This window comes from Tiliqua scincoides, chromosome 2, assembly GCF_035046505.1.
Source record: "Tiliqua scincoides isolate rTilSci1 chromosome 2, rTilSci1.hap2, whole genome shotgun sequence".
Classification (NCBI taxonomy): domain Eukaryota; kingdom Metazoa; phylum Chordata; class Lepidosauria; order Squamata; family Scincidae; genus Tiliqua; species Tiliqua scincoides.
Genome location: NC_089822.1, coordinates 118,398,342 through 118,416,601, shown reverse-complemented (window position 1 = coordinate 118,416,601; position 18,260 = coordinate 118,398,342). Strand labels below are relative to the sequence as shown.

At 44.9% G+C, this 18,260-nt stretch overlaps 1 protein-coding gene and 1 gene segment (V, D, J or C); one reads left to right on the top strand and one right to left on the bottom strand.

The window, feature by feature from the left end:
- The first annotated feature begins 1,898 nt into the window (after positions 1 to 1,898).
- LOC136638680 (Ig heavy chain V region M167-like) lies at positions 1,899 to 6,220 on the top strand. The segment is given in 3 exon segments: positions 1,899 to 1,947; positions 4,851 to 5,213; positions 5,904 to 6,220. Coding segments are annotated over 3 exon segments (729 nt in total).
- A 7,074-nt stretch (positions 6,221 to 13,294) lies between these two features.
- LOC136640597 (lysozyme C-like) lies at positions 13,295 to 16,096 on the bottom strand. Its single transcript, XM_066615782.1, has 4 exons — positions 15,958 to 16,096; positions 15,321 to 15,482; positions 14,145 to 14,226; positions 13,295 to 13,361 (listed from the first exon to the last, which is right to left on the bottom strand). Exons 1-4 carry the CDS (start codon positions 16,094 to 16,096, stop codon positions 13,295 to 13,297), a joined length of 450 nt encoding a protein of 149 aa, XP_066471879.1.
- Positions 16,097 to 18,260: the final 2,164 nt, after the last annotated feature.

Sequence of the window (18,260 nt, the reverse complement as noted above, 5' to 3'; positions counted from 1 at the left end):
TCCTATGGTCTAGGGGCCTTCAGGCTGCCATCTAATACAGCCACACAATTCCCCTCTGTATGATAGGAAAACGCACAGGCAGGCAGATGGCAGACGCACAGGCACAGACAGCAGACAGCTCTTAATGGCACCAACTAGTTGCTACTTTCTCACTTGCAGTCACACTCACAGATGCAACGTTCCTTTCACATTGCACCAGGCTTGATGTGGGGGGGGGGCAGTAAAATGCCTCTCCTCCTTTTACCGCCTCCAGCTTCGGCTGTGGTCTGTTGAATTTGAGCAAGGATTTCTCCCAAAAGATGCAACAGTGACAGTCCACATGTATGACGGTTGTGCTGCTATCCAGCAAGGTTTTTAAAACTGGTTTTTCCATGTTAATAGATATGACATTGAACTGTGGGGAACATACAGGAGGAGAACATACGGAGGACAGAGAGAATGTTATGAGCTGTGGATTTGAAGATTAGACTGAACAGAATAGAGAACATTAATCTGAAATGGAATACTTATAATGAGTAGATGAGAGGAGCTGTCGGAGATAGAAGGTATATATTGGTGTTAATTTAGATTTCTAAAAAGCTGTAAGTAATTAGAACATACGACTTTGCCCATGCTACAGCATCAGAAGTATTTTTTGTACTTTTTAATATCTGTATATATGTAACTTTAATGTTGTTTGATTTTTCTTTCTTATTTGTGTCTTTTTTCCCTTTTTCTTTATTATTATAAATAACTTTTTTTAAAAAGAAAAGATGACAGTGTGGAGTGAACCGTAGGGGTGAACCTTAATAGCTCATGAAGAAGTGCAGCACTTCAGACTTCCAACAATAACTGTTTATTATACAATTAAGTAAAATGTATGTACTTAAAATGCACAAATGTGCATTAAGTAAAATGTACAACTTAAATCGTATGTAACTAAGAGCCCAGTCCTTTCTAACGTTCTAGCACTGACGCAGCCATGCCAACACAGCACGCATTGCATCCTGCAGTAGGGGGGAGTCAAAGAGACCTCCTTAAGGTATGGGAATGTTTGTTCCCTTACCATGGGGCTGCATAGGTGCTGGAAAGTTGGAAAGGAATGGGCTCTAAGGTATGTGAACTGAGTACTTTTTTGACTTTAATATCTCATCTTAGGCTCAGAGGAAAGCCTCACGAAAGAAGTGGGGAAATAAATACAGAGGAAATACTCACGAAAGGCCTCTCCAGCAGGACTGAACTATTGTGCCTTGTATTCAACTTTTTGCCTGCCTCTTAACAGTCATATCACAAATGTCCCAATAAAGACTGAGTGAACAAAATGTGACAATCCTGGACTAAGTGGATTCCCTTCTGGAAGTACCCACAGTGGGCAAGCAAGACAGGAAGAAATTGGAAATGATCAGCTACAGTGCCAATAGAATGAAAATATTTGTTTTCGGTCATGGAGAATACACACAACATTACTGAAAATTTACAGGAAGTTCTTTTTTTCATGGCTAGAAAATTGGCTTTAGATCATGTTTTTTAATTTTGGAGCTGACGAAGCCAATGATCCAAAACACATCTCTTTATATTTGCAGAATTTTTTTTTAAAGCACATTGCATTGGTGCCTGGTTATCCTATGCTAGAGCCCAGCCTTACCTTTGAAGTAATAACAAGTTCATGACCAAATGGGAGCCTCTGCAGAGCTAGTCATTTTTGCTCTGTCACCAGATTTCCGCAATAATGTTATTTTGCAAAGATCCTTAAAAGTTCTGTTTCCAACCAGAGCCCATTTGGTTGAATCTCAGGAAATCAACTGGCCAGTAACCAAATACTTGCAAATGAGCCCAGAGCCTGTAAAACAGTGTGCGTAAGGCGAGATCAGCAGAAGGATCAGCAGTTTCATCACAGATCCAAGTTCAAGCTGAGAAGGATGAGTTTGTGGCTTCTGCTGTGCCTCTTACTGGCTTCCTCCATCCAGGGTGAGTATATGCTACCAACCTAGTGCCCTATCTCATCCAACTATCCAGCATTGATGCAGCTGCAGTGCAGACCCAAGGTAAGGGAACAAATGTTCCCATATCTTGAGGAGGCCTCCGTGACTGCCTCCCCACTGCAGGGTGCAGCACGAACCCTGTTGCCACAGCTGCATCAGTGCTGGAAAGTTGGATAGGATTGGACCCCAAGAGAAAGCAAGAACTGGAAAGGGGCCACTGAATGACTGGAAAAGGAGGAACTTCTAGCCTTGTGCTGGTTCTTCTACACAGAGAGAATGAGCATGACCATAGGATGAATCCTGACATCTTTTTTCTCAAGTCAATTAAGAGCCACAACTACTGTTTGGAAAAGGTGCGTAGATGAGGTGAGAAGCTGTAGAGGATGATATACATGCATGCAGTTGAAGGAAATGATCCCTTTGCCTACTCACTAACCATCTTGCTGACTATCACGCTTAATAGATAGAAATAATTTTTGTCAACAAGGTCAATCAAAAATGACATTGGTAAAATGATATATTTTGTGGAACCATCTTTCCATTGTATAAAGAGGTGCGTGCCAGTAGGCAAAACTGAAAGATGCTAAAATCTGCCTCTCCAAAAAGGTGTTATTGGCATAGTCCCAACACTTTATTGGCATAATCCTCCATCAAATGCTATTAGCTGTGACACAGAACATTTATGCGCACAATTTGGAACTGTATGGTGTTGCCTCCTTGGCTAATAGTGGCTAAGGCAGGGAAGGGGTTGTGGTTTAAGTCAGGGAATTGATTTAGGGCAAGGGATTTTGAGGAGGTCCTGCCTCCTGTGACACCAATTCTATTCCATTCCCTGCAGTTCCTTTCTGAAAAAGAAAAGGGTATCAACAGTTCCAGTCATGGAACTCCCATATAATGTCAGCTTTGGCCTTTGATTTTTAAGTCAACCTATACGTTACTTTAAACACACGCTTTTTAAAACTGGAAATAGCCACTGCATCAGGGAGCTACCTTGAATCAGATTATTGTAGGGCATAGTGTGTTAATTTTCCTCTCCCCATTAGAGTCTCATTGAGATCAGGGTGGACCGTGTGCTCTAATTCTCCCCTTGCTGACAATGAAAGTGTTTTTCCCCATGGTAAATAGCAACTGCACAGAGGTCCAATGCAGTCAAGATCCCACCACGGAGTGAAGAGCCTCTGTCGCCCTGCCATGGTCCTAATTTGTAGGGGGCTGCAACCTGTTTAACAGATTAAAAAGTAGTATATTCTTAAAGTGTACTTTAATGCTAAATCAAACAAAAATGTTGGTATTTTGGAAACTAAAGGGGGTGTTCGATCCTGTGTCTTGAGCTGAAATCTTGTGCATCCTCTCTCATTCAATGCATTGGGACTTGCCTCTGAATAAACAAATGCAGACAGGATCGAGGTGTGAGACTGAGTGTATTCATTCTCTGTCTCCCAGCCCTTTCAGGAATATTTTTCATTGTCTTCTTTCAGAAAGTATTTTGATTGTTTTGTTTTGTTTTTAAGTTATGCATCTATTTTAATTTATGTGTCTTTATTTCAATAGTTATAAAATTACAATCTGCGTTCCAGTATATAATAAATGAGATAATCTGATCTGCCATTTTGGGGGCCAGTCAGCAGGGACTGCAGGGAACAGCAGATTCATGTCTCCCATCTCAGGCTCACTCCGGGGCATACACTCACGAAGTGGAATGGTGGGCAGGATTGTCCGCACTATTTAAGTCGTTTGTCGACTGCATATAATTGAATTCTCAGAAGCTGAAAGCATGTATGATGCAATACCACTGTACATCCCATTCACATACATTATCTTAATAATAATAATAATAATAATAATAATAATAATAATAATAATACTGGGTCAACATACACATTTTAAAGTACGGTATTGTGTGATTTGGCCCTACTAAGACATTTCTAATAAGACATTCCTTAGCTATGGGTTGAGCTACATATTTCTAACATCATGCCTAGATGATCTTTGCCTCTAAGAACAGAACAGACTCATCATGAGCAGTCTGTCTGTTCATCTATCTGCCTAGATCCCATATCTTCCTAAACTTAAGACTTGGAAGACCCCATTTAGAAGGTGATCCTATGTTCCTGGCTGGACTTTAAAACTGTTACGGGTTCATCCCTGGGACTGCTAGGTAATTTACTGGCTGAATAGTAGCAGGCCTGAAGCCTTGGCCTGACTAAGCCAACACAGCATCCTGGGAGAGAAAGGATGATGAAATATCTGGTGATCCATACCAGGTGACATTCCCTCTGTGTGTGTGTGTGTGTGTGTGTGTGTGTGTGGCAGCACATGCCAAGTCAGAGTGACTCTGCAGATTTTACTGCTCTCTGATTGGCTGCCACACATATATATTCCAGCAGGAGCAAGCTGGGTTGTGGGAGATGCAGAGTGGATTTTGTGCTGAAGGCTACATCAGTGTGATCAGTGATTTGTGTGCCATTTGTACAGTTTGGACTGTTGCTGTTGTAAATATTGTACATAGTAAAGAGGCGTTTGGTGGAGGACTTTTGCCTTGCGTCGTTTTTGTCGCCGGGAGTGTGCACTCTGACCTTGGGAGATAGGCAAGCCGAGCAACCTGATAGCAGCTAGCTGCGTGAACGTCTTCTCCAGCTCGCAACAAAAACAGATATGTGTAGACACAGTTTCTTGGGAAGCCTATTGCATGGCCTCAGGGGCCATCATAGAAAAAATTCTGCTTCCATCTACAACCAATAGAACCTCCCAATAAACGGGGCTTGGATTAGGGCCTTCCCTCCTGATCTCTGTAAGTAGGGGAGGAACTTTTTCAGTATGCAACTTGGATTCTTTCTGAGCCTTCAACAATGACTTCATCAGCACATCCATTTGTTTTTCTCCTGTCAGGTGGAACACTGCAGCCTGTGCCCATCCAGCCTCCACAGGCCTCGGTTTCTGAGGGGGGCACTGCTGCCATCCAGTGCAGCCTAGTGGATGGCAGGATCGACAACTACCATGCCTTTTGGTTCCAGCAAACCCCAGGCAAGCCCCCGGTCTTTATCATGAAGCACAATATTGATGGTCGCTTAGAACAATCCAGTGAATTTGATGAGCGGTTTGTGGGCATCCGAGACACAAGCACCAATGCCTATGTGCTGCGGATCCAGGGGGTGCGCACAGAGGACAGCGCCACCTATTGGTGCATGGCAGAGGCAAATTACTTCAGCACTGCAGTCTCAGGTGGTGGAACACAGCTCAGCATCACAGGAGGTGAGTCAGAATATTGTGTAACCAGAGGTGGGTGAAAACTTTTTTATTTGGATTTTGGTGTTTTCCAAAGGTAGATGTGCAGAAAGCGGTGTTATGTGTTTTTATTCCAAGGGCACATTTTTATAAATTGTAATTATAAGTTGCGCTATAATTGCTTTTAAAGAGTACTACATAGGTGAACTAGGTGGCATGTAGAAGTACTACAGAATATGCAGAAGTGTTAGAAAATGTTTTTGTTTTTTTTCCACTGCCACTTTCCTGGCCCCAACCACCTGGCTCCACCTGCTTTTTCTCTCTTCCAGGTCTATTTCTGGTTTCAGGGCACAATGAAGAGAACATCAGTTGGAGGGAGGGATTACAAGGGAAACAGAGGATGGAGAAAGGGTTCAGCACCAACTTCCCACCTGCCACTTGTGGAGGGAAATTGCGCCACCCTGCTCTCTGCCTTACATGCATTTGCCACCAATCCAATTTTGGAAATGTGGACGGTTCTGCCCTAAGTACTACTGGAGGGGTGTGTGATCTGTAATCTACCAGTCTAGTAAATTTTCCTTGTTTGCGCCCTCCCTCCTCAAAAAAAATCTGTTCTCAGGCAAATTGTCAGAGCAGAAATCAGGAAACAGTGACGTTGTGATTCTGTTGGGGGATGAAAAGACTCCTGGCTTTGACACTCATGGTCATCTTTTCCAGGAAACTCAGCAAAGGAACCATCAGTCATCCTCTTGTCTAACTTCAGCCCCATGGCATCAGACTCCTCCACCATCCATGCCTTGTGCTTAGCTAAGGGATTCTTCCCTGGATTTCTGGAGATAAAGTGGAGCACCGCTGGGAACCCCATATCCAAAGAAGTGACACCAGGAGCATTGGTCTTGAACAAAGATGGCTCCTACAGCACCAACAGCATTCTGAACATCCCTCGCAATGTTCTTCGCAGTGGTGCCTTAAAGTGTTCTGTGCACCACAAGTCTTCTGGCAGCCAAGTTGAGAAATGCTTGGAGCTGTGCTAGGGAAAACAAGTGACCTGGCCATTCACTGCTGCTGCTTCTTTCCCGGTTGCTCCCATGTGCAGGGGGCAGTTCCTCCCTCTGCAATGTCCAATAAATAAATAAACAAACAAACCCTCCTTCACATCCCTGCTGTGTCTGAACATTATTTGTTGGTTAGATGCAATACACCCAAAACCTATCCAGAACACACTCAGTTGCAACGAACGGCAGTTGGGCAACTCCAGTTCTTTCTCCAAGTTCTTCCTCGTTCCGCACTCTCCAAAATTGCTTCCTCCCCCTCTCCATCATCACCTCATTTCCAACTTCAGCTCCCTTCCCAGCCTCATTACCCCACCCCAATACCGCTCATCTCCAATGCATTGCTTCCTCCAGCTGGTTCTCTGGGTGATATTTCTTGATCATGCTAATGTAGAATAACAAGAAAGAATGAGGAAGCTGCATGACGCTGCATTCTTGGAAGTGGCTTTATATCTGTGCTGATGTCAACACGTCAGAAGAGTTACAACAGTGTGATGCTGCTGACTGGACTTAGTGCAGTGGTTCCCAAACTTGTTAGCACTGGGACCCACTTTTTAAAATGACACTCAATCGCACAGGTGTCAAAGCCCGTGGGCCAGGTGCGGCGCCTGGTAGCTCTTTATCTGGTCAGGTTATAGTTGGAGTCTCCCAGAGCCACCCTTTCAGAGTAGATTTTCAGAATGCACTCCAGGCATTCCCGGAGAGGGCGTGTGGCAAGTGGGCGGGCGGCTAGTGGGAGGCAGGACTAAGATTCAGCGGTTATGCCAGATCCTGACCCTGTTCCCGAGCGGCACAGAGCAGCCTGTCGCTGCTCCGGTCAACTCAGATTTGAGCCATTTCCTGAGGTGGCGCAGATCCAAGTAGACCCATTGGGGCCAGTGCAGCATGACATGGGGTAAGGGGAGAGTTATTAAGGTTCACTGTTACGGTTGATGCCACACTGTCGTCTTTTGGGCTCTGGTTGGAAACAGAACTTTTAAGGATTTTTGCAAAATAATATTATTGCGGAAACCTGGTGACAGAGCAAAAATGACTAGCTCTGCAGAGGCTCCCATTTGGTCATGAACTTGTTATTACTTCAAAGGTAAGGCTGGGCTCTAGCGTAGGATAACCAGGCATCAATGCAATGTGCTTTAAAAAAATTTACTGCAAATATAAAGAGATGTGTTTTGGATCATTCGCTTCTTCAGCTCCAACATTAAAAAGCATGGTCTAAAGCCAATTTTCTAGCCATGAAAAAAGAACTTCCTGTAAATTTTCAGCACTGTTGTGTGTATTCTCCTTGACCGAAAACAAACATTTTCATTCTATTGGCACTGTAGCTGATCATTTCCAATTTCTTCCTATCTTGCTTGCCCACTGTGGGTACTTCCAGAAGGGAATCCACTTAGTCCAGGATTGTTACATTTTGTTCACTCAGTCTTTATTGGGACGTTTGTGATATATTATGACTGTTAAGAGGCAGGCAAAAAGTTGCATGCAGGGCACAGTAGTTCAGTCCTGCTGCAGAGGCCTTTCATGAGATCTTGGACCGGCTTTCCTCTGAGCCTAAGATGAGATATTAAAGTCAAAAAAGTACTCAGTTCACACACATTAGAGCCCAATACTATCCAACTTTCCAGCACCTATGCAGCCCCAAGGTAAGGGAACAAACATTCCCATACCTTAAGGAGGTCTCTTTGACTGCCCCCCAACTGCAGGAGGCAACACGTGCTGTGTTGGCATGGCTGCGTCAGTGCTAGAATGTTAGAAAGGATTGTGCTCTTAGTTACGTATGATTTAAGTTGTACATTTTACTTAATTGTATAATAAACAGTTATTGTTGGAAGTCTGAAGTGCTGCACCTCTTCATGAGCTGTTAAGGTTCACCCCTACGGTTCACTCCACACTGTCATCTTTTCTTTTAAAAAAAATTTATTTATAATAATAAAGAAAAAGGGGAAAAGACACAATAAGAGAAACAAATAAAAATGAAAAATCACATTAAAGATGCATATATTCAGATATTTTAAAAGTACAAAAAATACTCTTGTTATCTGGTGTGCTCCCTGGGGCATTTGGTGGGCCGCTGTGAGATACAGGAAGCTGGACTAGAGGGGCCTATGGCCTGATCCAGTGGGGCTGTTCTTATGTTCTTATGTTCTTATGTACTTCTGATGGTGTAGCATGGGCAAAGTCAAATGTTCTAATTACTTACAGCTTTTTAGTGATCTAAATTAACACCCTTCAAATCTAATCTTCAAATCCACAGCTCATAACATTCTCTCTCTCATGCAGAAAGTCCATGACTCCCCACTGTCCTCCATATGTTCTCCTCCTGTATGTTCCCCACAGTTCAATGTCATATCTATTAACATGGAAAAACCAGTTTTAAAAACCTTGCTGGATAGCAGCACAACTGTCATACATGTGGACTGTCACTGTTGCATCTCTTTGGAGAAATCCTTGCTCAAATTCAACAGACCACAGCCGAAGCTGGAGGCGGTAAAAGGAGGAGAGGCATTTTACTGCCCGCCTCCCACATCAAGCCTGGTGCAATGTGAAAGGAACGTTGCATCTGTGAGTGTGACTGCAAGTGAGAAAGTAGCAACTAGTTGGTGCCGTTAAGAGCTGTCTGCTTGGAAGGGCCGCCTGCCTGCCTGTGCGTTTTCCTATCATACAGAGGGGAATCGTGTGGCTGTATTAGATGGCAGACTGAAGGCCCCTAGACCATAGGAACACACCCTGGATTGTTACTGATAGTAGTTCATCACATATGTTGGGGTTGGCTTGTATATTGCAAACTCATGTCATTTCTTGGTACTATCACATCAAGCTGTTTCTGTGAAGATGGGCATTCAGCCTGGGTCCACAGAGTACAGCTTTCTCAAATGGGAACAGATGCTCATATTAAGAGACGCCTGAGGGGGGACATGATTGAGACATAAAATTATGCATGGGAAGGATAAAGTGGATAGAGAGATGCTCTTTACACTCTCACATAACACCAGAACTAGGGGACATCCACTAAAATTGATTGTTGGGAGAGTTAGAGCAGACAAAAGAAAATATTTCTTTACTCAGCGTGTGGTTGGTCTGTGGAACTCCTTGCCACAGGATGTGGTGATGGCATCTGGCCTGGATGCCTTTAAAAGGGGATTGGACAAGTTTCTGGAGGAAAAATCCATTACGGGTTACAGACCATGATGTGTATGTGCAACCTCCTGATTTTAGAAATGGGCCATGTCAGAATGCCAGATGCAAGGGAGGGCACCAGGATGAGGTCTCTTGTTATCTGGTGTGCTCCCTGGGGCATTTGGTGGGCCGCTGTGAGATACAGGAAGCTGAACTAGATGGGCCTATGGCCTAATCCAGTGGGGCTGTTCTTATGTTCTCATGTTCTTATATGCAGAACACATTAAATAAGAAGACACAAACCAGATGGGCCTTGAACTGATGTCCTACCCATTAGGATGCTGGTTTACTTCTTAGGTGGCAGCTGGATAGGAATCATTTGGAAATTCAATGCACTTGTCTTTACACATGGATCATAGCAGAGTACCAGGACCTGAACATGAGACCTTGTGTGAGACAACCAACCCTAAGGCTGTCTGGTGATGATACAGGGTTCGAGCAACATTTGATGAATTGGAGACCTTATTAGCGCATTGCTTGATGGAGCCATGGTAAGACCTCTGCAGACCTAAGTATGAACTGACACACCTTCATCCCCCAAAGGATAAGGCTACGGTGAGCCACAGGATTGGACAAACCAGAGGCCCTGTAATGGAACTTCAACTGCTTTTCCGTTCCGCCAGCCAGATGAATTGAGGTCAGTCTGGAAACCACCTGAGCTAATAACAGACTTAGGACAGGCAATTCTTACCCACCTGGTCAGTGTTTTTGTCAACTTGTTTTGTTAAAAAGGCTTAAAAATACCTAACCGCAAACCGCAGGCGCTCTCATGCATGCACCTGCCCCCACAGCTTCTGGGAATGGTGGAACTGCTAACAGCAACACGATAAATGGCATCCAACCCCCAGCAATGGAGCTGAATCTTCAGCTAGTGTAAGCGTCCTCTGTTCCATTGGATCAAATGTGGTTGGATTTCCAGCTAAGGTTGCCTGATGCAACCTGGAGACTCCTCCCCACCACTGGCTTGACAGACGTGGTTTCTTTGGTCTGTCTGTCCCCTGGGTCCTCTTTCCTCCTTCCTCCCCAAGAAGGTGTGAGACTGGGATGGATGAAAGAAGGAAGAGAAAAGTGAGTGGGAGAAAAGAAAGCTTTAGTACCTTATCTCCCAAGTCAGCAATGAATGAAATGTAAAAGAGGAAGCAGATCTGAGCCATGGTGAAACTGACATGAATTAATCCTTGATCATGACACATTGCCAAAGACTGTTCCCTGTAGACTGTGTTCCTTTACTTTGCAATAGCCTTTCCTGTTCTGACTTCTAAAACAGGGTGTATTGAGTCCAACTACACATCATGACAAGTGTACGTGCAGTAGTTGGCTGTGCAGAGGGGGCTTGTGAGGGTCAGGATAGTGGTGCATGTTTTTTAACCCTTTCCCCTCATGCTGCTTTCCCAATGTAAATCCCATCCCCATCCTCAGCTATGATTTCCCTTGGAAGAAACACTGCCATTGGTGTCAGCTGCCCTCCCTGGCCAAATAACAGCAGGGACCATTTTTGCTGGGGCTGCACCATAAAAGATAAGAGTCAGTCCCCTATCTTTGGACACTATGGTCCTGATCCTAATCAACCAGCATGCCTCTTATTTAAAACTGAAAGATTAACTCCATAGGGCCAAACTTTGTGATTAATGTCATGTGCAGCTTCCTTTTTTTGTTCAACACAAGATAATTAAATAGAATGTTAAATTACACAATGGGTCTGGCTGCATTTATCACTGAATAATTGCAATTCAGATCTGCTCAGCATGGCTTTACTGCCTGGATAAATCGTTAAGGGAAGGAGAATAGAGGGAGGGTAGTGAGCATTTTGTGTCCATGCAAACACATTGGCATGCATGTATATGTTAAGGACAAGCTTCGTCTGCTCCTGTCTCTGCTTGTGACACAGGACAGTATTTAACTTCCAGAGACCTGGATGGGGAGGAGGGAGAAGTCTGAAGGTGGCCCTGCACACAAGCATCTGATAATATGTTTCAAAGTTGTCTCCTCCAACTTCCCCAGAGGTAAAGTACGACCAGGAGCAGGTAACAGAAAATAGAGACCTTGGCCGCAATCCTAACCCACTTTCCAGCTCTGACATCAGGGCAATGCAACTCTGAGGTAAGGGAACAATCATTTCCTTACCTTAAGGAGGCCTCCGTGACTGCCCCCCAACTGCAGGATGCAGCACATGCCCCACTGGCACAGCTACATTGACTAGGTACTTCAAATGTACATGTCATCTGAAGGCACTGTGGTTCACTAGTCAGGGCTGTTGCTTCCCCGAAGCACGATTTACATCAGCCAGCGAAGTAGAGGTAAACAATCCCAGAACGCCTCGTTGCACGCCTGGTTTTGACAGAGTGGAGGTTAATATAGTGTGACCAACCCCTGCCGTTTCCTGAGGCTCTTGCACAAACCTTCAGGACCAACCTGCCCAGCTCCCCCCACCTCAAAATCTCAGCACTTTAACCCACCATCAGAAGTGCAGCTACCTCAGGAAAGCCCTTTAAAGAAATTGCAATTCTTTGTGTCCAGAAAACAGGACTAATGTGAATTTGGACTAATGTGAATTTGAATATTGAATACAAACTGTCTTTTGTAGATATCACACTAAAGATATCTACAGAATTCAGAGTAATTTTTACCCCATTTTCCAGTCTAGGTTTGCTCCTAGTTTAGCAATTCTTCAGAGGCAGCAGCACGATTTGGGGTCAACTCTGCCAAGGCTGGGAGCGTACCCTCATCTTCACAGATTATTTGCCCAGACCCTTGGGCATTCCAGCGGTTGGCACAGGGTCCATTTTCCCCTCCCCCACAGCACTTGTATTTTTCCTGCCGTGTTGAGGCCTAGCATCCTGTTACTCTGAAAATGAGAATATTGAGGCCAGACTCATAAACATTTGCTGGGCTATATGGGCACTGGGGGCCCTGTGGCACAGTGTGTTGGGACAATCAAGACTGAGAAGTGGTTCTTTTCAGGTTGCTGTCTTTCCTTTAACCTGCTTCAGCCTCAGAAGTAGACCCTTGAGTGTGTAGGGTGAAATGAGTTCCGAAGTTGTTGATTCAGAGTTAGAGACCGTTAGAAGGCGTGGTCTGTGTAAAGGGATGACAGAGAAGACTGCGCCAGCTGCTTTGGCGAATATAAGAGATCAAACAAAACCAGGTTTAGATGCCCTCTCTCACTCAACAGTTGGCAGACACAATCACTGCAGTCTGCAGTTCACAGAGGAGAGGTTGTCTCCACTCTGTTGTTGTCCAGTGAATCTGAGATGGAGTTCGGCATAGTTCATCCAAATGGTTTCTGCACTAATTGGTTTCACACTTCCTGTATCTTCCTGTTTTCTAGCTGCTGCAGCAGGCACCCTAAGAAGCAGGTACCTCTGCAGGTCATAATTTGAGGGCCAAGTTACATGTTACAATAAATGTGCCAGCTGACTTTTTCAGTGCTTTGGCTTTGGGAAAAACTGTATGTCAGAGAGATGGTGTTGTGGAATGACATCGTGATGGGGGAGGTTTAATACTGCCCCCTCCTCTGTGGTTCCAGTCTAAGTCATGCATTCCTCTGTATTTACAATAGTTTTAATATGGAGAAATGAGCTAAAATAGAGATGAAATTGAAAACCAGCAGAGACATTACAGCTGATTCACTGCCTTTTCTGTATCTCAGGGGAAAGCACCTAGGAGTTCTGCAGCCCAGTTATCTTTGCTGTCACTCATGGAAAGATGTACCTGCTCCAAGACAAGTATGCATGCAGAAATGAGGCTGTGAAAAAGAACACACTATAGTATTTTGCTGCATTTATTTGGAGGCCTGTGAGTAGAGTTGTTGTTTGTCAGACAGGAACTAAGAAGGAACTAAGAGGGATCCCAGGCCAGTCAACTCCAGAGAATGCTGTTTCTCTACACACCACATCCTTCAACGTACTGAGACAGGTCCCGGCCTTCACAGTATGCCCTCCATGCCACCCTGGGGGAAAAGAGAACAGATGAGAACATCCTCATGAGCACACATCTGACCATGTGCCTTGCTCCACTTATCCTTGTGAAGCTGCAGGACCTAAAATAGATTATTTACATTCTTGTGCTCTGCACTTGCAAAATGAATTGCAAAACAGTTTCATGGGTGTGTTCATCTAAAACCAGTGGCTAAGGGAGTGCAGGGGGTAGCAGTTGCACCGGGCATCAAGCTTTAGGGGGGCAACAATCTGAGCTTGACACTAGTGACCAAAATTGTGAAAATCTTGGTATGTATGAATAATACCATCATGTTATATATCATTGGAAAGGTCATTTAATGCAGAATGCAATGCAACCAACTGAATTAGAATATCAGTAGTCTATCAAATTACGGCCAATTTTCCAGCCTCCAACACAGTGTCAGAGAGATGATGTGGCTCTCCTGCCAAAAAGTTTGGACACCCCTGGTCTAGAAGAAAGCAAGCCCAGAAAAGTGATACATGCAGAAGCACAATGACAGCCTCCTTTACGGGTAAATACCTTGGACTTACAGGAGACCTTAACTATTGAATTAAGTTATATTTTATGGCACACAAGCAGTTTGCTGATGGCACACGAGTCAGCCCTGACACACAGTTGTATGCAATTTTACATTTTCTATGTGCAGTCTTGTTCTTGCCTTGGGTTGGTGACAGTGACTGTGGATGGTGTTGCAATCCTTCACCTGCTGTGTGGAATGCCAATAAGAGCCTCTGGCCCGTCTTCCCTTCCCATACAGCCGATGCCCACTTACCAGGCACCGAGTCCATTCTGTGACTCCTTCACCACAATCTTAGCGCAAGCCACGCTTGGAGCAAGGTCATTTGTCAGCAGTTCTGCAGGGAGAGGACATTGAATATGAGTGTGACACTTCCCTCCTGGCATATGGTAGGACTCAATTGATAAGAATGACTCAAAGATGGACAGTCCCTGTATTCAATCATGTGACCCAGCAATGGTTGCCACTATTTTTATTTTGGGATGGCTCCTATGATTTGAAAAGCTGGAGACCAAGGGGAAACAAAACAGTATAACTTCCCTCAGCATTGAAAAGCAGTGGTGGTGTGGGAAACACTTGCATTTCTGCATATATGAAACACAGGAATACTCCCAGGAAACAGTGCGTTGCTCTAGAATCTTCCACCACTCTGGATCTTGCACTGTGCAACTACAAAAAATGGCATGTTCTATATCTGGAGAATAGAAAATGGGATATTCCCCACATCAATCTCAAGCCAAAGAAACATAACTTCTGAAGTACAACTAATGCTAGAAACTGTCTCTGGCCTAAAGAAAACAAGAGTTGGATTTCCCCAGGAATGGCAACATTTGCATGGGAAAGAACCCAGGGTGACCAGATACAATGGAGGACAGAGTGCTTATACCTTTAGCCATTGTTGAGAAGAGGGAATTTTGGCAGGTGCAGCTTAACATGGAAGGGTTTAAAAAGCTACACCTGCCAAAATCCCCTCCCCTCCCCCCCCACACTGGTTAAAGGTACAGGCACTCTGCCCTGCATTGTGTCTGGTCACCCTGGCAAGAACCATATTGTTAGTCCTATCAGTTGGATTCCAAAATATGTCTATTGCTGGAGTGGCTCAGTGGAACTAACTGAACCAGGTGGAGAGATGCCCCTGCCACTGCGTAAGAATGCAAATACATTCTCAGTTGTGGCCCATCCAGGAGTCAAGAAAAGGTGTTTCATCTGAAGAATAGGCATCATGGGAAACTTTAGACCTGCTGGCTATACTCTGGTCTCCTGCCTGAAATGGAGCCCTGCAGTGGATGCAGCAGATCTACCAGCCGGGAAGACCTCTCTTTCAAGCAGGAGGCCAGAAAGCAGAAAGCAAAAACCAGCAGCAAACATGTCAGCTTGTCCCTCCTGAAAAGCACCGATGTGTTGCACACGCAGTGAGATAATGTTGCTCACCAGAGCACTGAATTCCGCAACCATCGGAACTTGGTTGATTGCCATACTTGCACCAGTAGCGGCTGTTGATCTGGAAGATGCCAAAGTCCGTGCTGCCATCATAGGTGTTGTAGTGTGTGGCCTCTGTGTTGTAGCTGCTCTCGTGGTATGCTGTGCAGACCCCTGAAGTAGGGAGAAAAAATGATTGGAACGAAGTACAGACATACTGGGGATGGGCACAGTGGAAAGAGGTGCACTTGTGACCTTGTCTACCGCACTTCTGCATTCTGTAACATGGTAGGAAGGGTCAGGAGCCATCAGGGCTCTCCTTTCAGTTTTATTATTCCTTTTCTGCACCTTTCCCCCCTCTATAGATCAGGCATCAGTTCAAGACATACCCTGTGCTCCATGGTCACCACTTTCCAAAACCTCTGTGCATCACAAAAATAAAAGCCAACAAACCACATAATGAAATTTGCCAGGAGAAATGTATTTAGAAGCCCTCCTCTCCCATAATTACTCCTATTGAACACAAGATTGGGTGGACACAGAAAACCAAGGCCCCAAAATGTAACACACAATCTTGCCCCCTTCTAAGGAATGCCTGCCATTTTCACAGCATTTGCCTAGTCAACAGAAGCTCAGCCAGAAGACTCACAGTTGGCCAGGCTGTAGCCATCGTAGCCATCCATTCCCAGTTGCTTAAGTGCCCGAGCCAGCTGACAGCGCCCATAGATCATGCCTTGTCCTACAGTAAGGACACAGGCAAGGATGGGAAGCAGCAAAAGGACCTTCATCTCTGCAGCACAGGATGGGAGACCAAGATGCAAGATAGGGCCTCATGCCTGCTTTTATACATGTTCTTCGGGCACATTTCCAGGAAACTGCAAGGTCAGCATGACTTTGGGAGAGACTTTGGGAAGTTCATACCACCCTTGCCTAGCTGTTGAAACGTGTGTCAACAGAAAGAAGTACTAGAGAGGCAGCAGCCGGCTTAGTCTGTAGCAACAAAAGCACAAAAGAGTCTTGTGATACCTTAAGGTTAACTTATTTATTGCAACAGAAGCAGTCATGGACTATAGTTGTGATCGTCAGCTTGTGACCATTGCTATGCTACTGTTAGGATGTTTCAGCATAAAATAAGTCACAGTGTTCATTTCCTGGGGGGTAATAACACATTGGTGCCTCAGATTTAATCTAGGCCTAGGACAGGGGTGCCCAAACCCCGGCCCTGGGGCCACTTGCGGCCCTCGAGGCCTCTCAATGCGGCCCTCAGGGAGCCCCCAGTCTCCAATGAGCCTCTGGCCCTCCGGAGATTTGTTGGAGCCCACACTGGCCTGACGCAACTGCTCTCAGAATGAGGGCAACCGTTTGACCTCTCACGTGAGCTGTGGGATGAGGGCTTCCTCCACTGCTTGTTGTTTCACATCTGTGATGCAGTAGCGGCAGCAAAGGAAAGGCCAGTCTTGCTTTGTGAAAGGTCTTTTATAGGCCTTGAGCTATTGCAAGACCTTCATTCATTCATATAAGTTCATCTTTAATATATTCATTTATGTAAACTGCTGTAAATTTATTCAAATTTTAAATGTAAATTAATTCTTTTTTACCCCCGACACAGTGTCAGAGAGACAATGTGGCCCTCCTGCCAAAAACTTTGGACACCCCTGGTCTAGGAGAAGCCCACACAGTAGCTCCGCCTCTTCCCCTTCCCCAAATGGCACAGTTCTCTTCCTGGGAGATGCAGTCAGTCCAGAGGTAAATGTTTACCATTAGGTATGTGTATTAAATGTGAAGTGGGGTTTCTTTTGTCTAGTGCAGCCTATTTCAACCACTGTGCCGTGGCACACTGGTGTGCCACGAGTAGTCCACAGGTGTGCCACAGGAATTTGGGGGAAGGTAATTTATTAGTAGCACCAATGGGGCATGTCAGCTCCCACTGGCAGCATGGTGTGCCTTGTCAATTGTCAAAAACCTGATGGTGTGCCTTGGCAATTTTAGTGCCTTCTCAGTGTGCCACGAGATGAAAAATGTTGAAAATTGCTGGTCTGGTGACAAAATTAGCTAGTCTCAGTTGCAACCTGGGCAGGGAGCTGCTACTGCTGTTGAGTATGGAGACCATTCTGAACTACGTATGTTGTTCTTTGATTTGACCTCAGTAAGGCCTGCAAAGCTCTGGAACTCCAGTGCCTAGCCCAAGGGACTCAAATATGATCACCTCCTGACTTTCACCACTTGATCTAATCTACCAGCTTATCTAATCTACCAACTCAGAGCAAACAGCTAAATGTCATGCCCATTGATTTCTGATTGTTTAAGGAAAATCAAGCAGGTGGCTGTTTGTCAAGGCATTCACCAAGGTCCTGCGGCAACAATCGGTTTGGATTAAGGAAGGTCCTTCACAGCCAGGAAGGGTGCCAGCTGTGGCCATGAATTGCTTCAATATGGGTCTCAACTACCCAGTGTTTTTGAGCACGATCCAGCCATGCTTCAGCACTTTTAAACCCTGTAGATTTCAGCAATTTGAGTGTGTGTTTAACTCTCCCACGGAACTCAATGGGGATTTAATGTACTTAACTTTGATGGGACCATGCCCTTTGTTCATGAGCTTGTCCACACCAAAGCAAGACACAAAATCTAGAACAAAGCAAATCACATTTCCTGGGCCCTCACATACAGGTTGATACACCTTTGAAGTAAATGATTCTTTCTTCCCTGTCTGTCTCCTTCCCAGTTCTTATGTTTCCTTTTGCTGAGTGTGCATCCTTTGCATAATTACTCAGAAGCAGTGAGTACAGTGGGATGTGCTGTGCCCCTCCCTCCAGTAAGTGTGCTTGATTCACAGGTGGTATACCACTGTTAGGGCTTGGTGGCAAATGTTTCAGTTGAATGTGCCCTCATGTGGTGACAAGCAAACAGTGATCACATGTCCGCATCAAGGGAAGCCATCAAATAATCCAAAAT

Coding starts and splice junctions, on each gene's coding strand:
- LOC136640597 (XM_066615782.1), bottom strand. CDS start 16,096: ATGAAGGTCCTTTTGCTGCTTCCCATCCTTGCCTGTGTCCTTACTGTA. Junction 15,483..15,957: donor TGGCTACAGCCTGGCCAACT/GTGAGTCTTCTG, acceptor TCCCTACTTCAG/GGGTCTGCACAGCATACCAC. Junction 14,227..15,320: donor TTGCGGAATTCAGTGCTCTG/GTGAGCAACATT, acceptor CTCTCCCTGCAG/AACTGCTGACAAATGACCTT.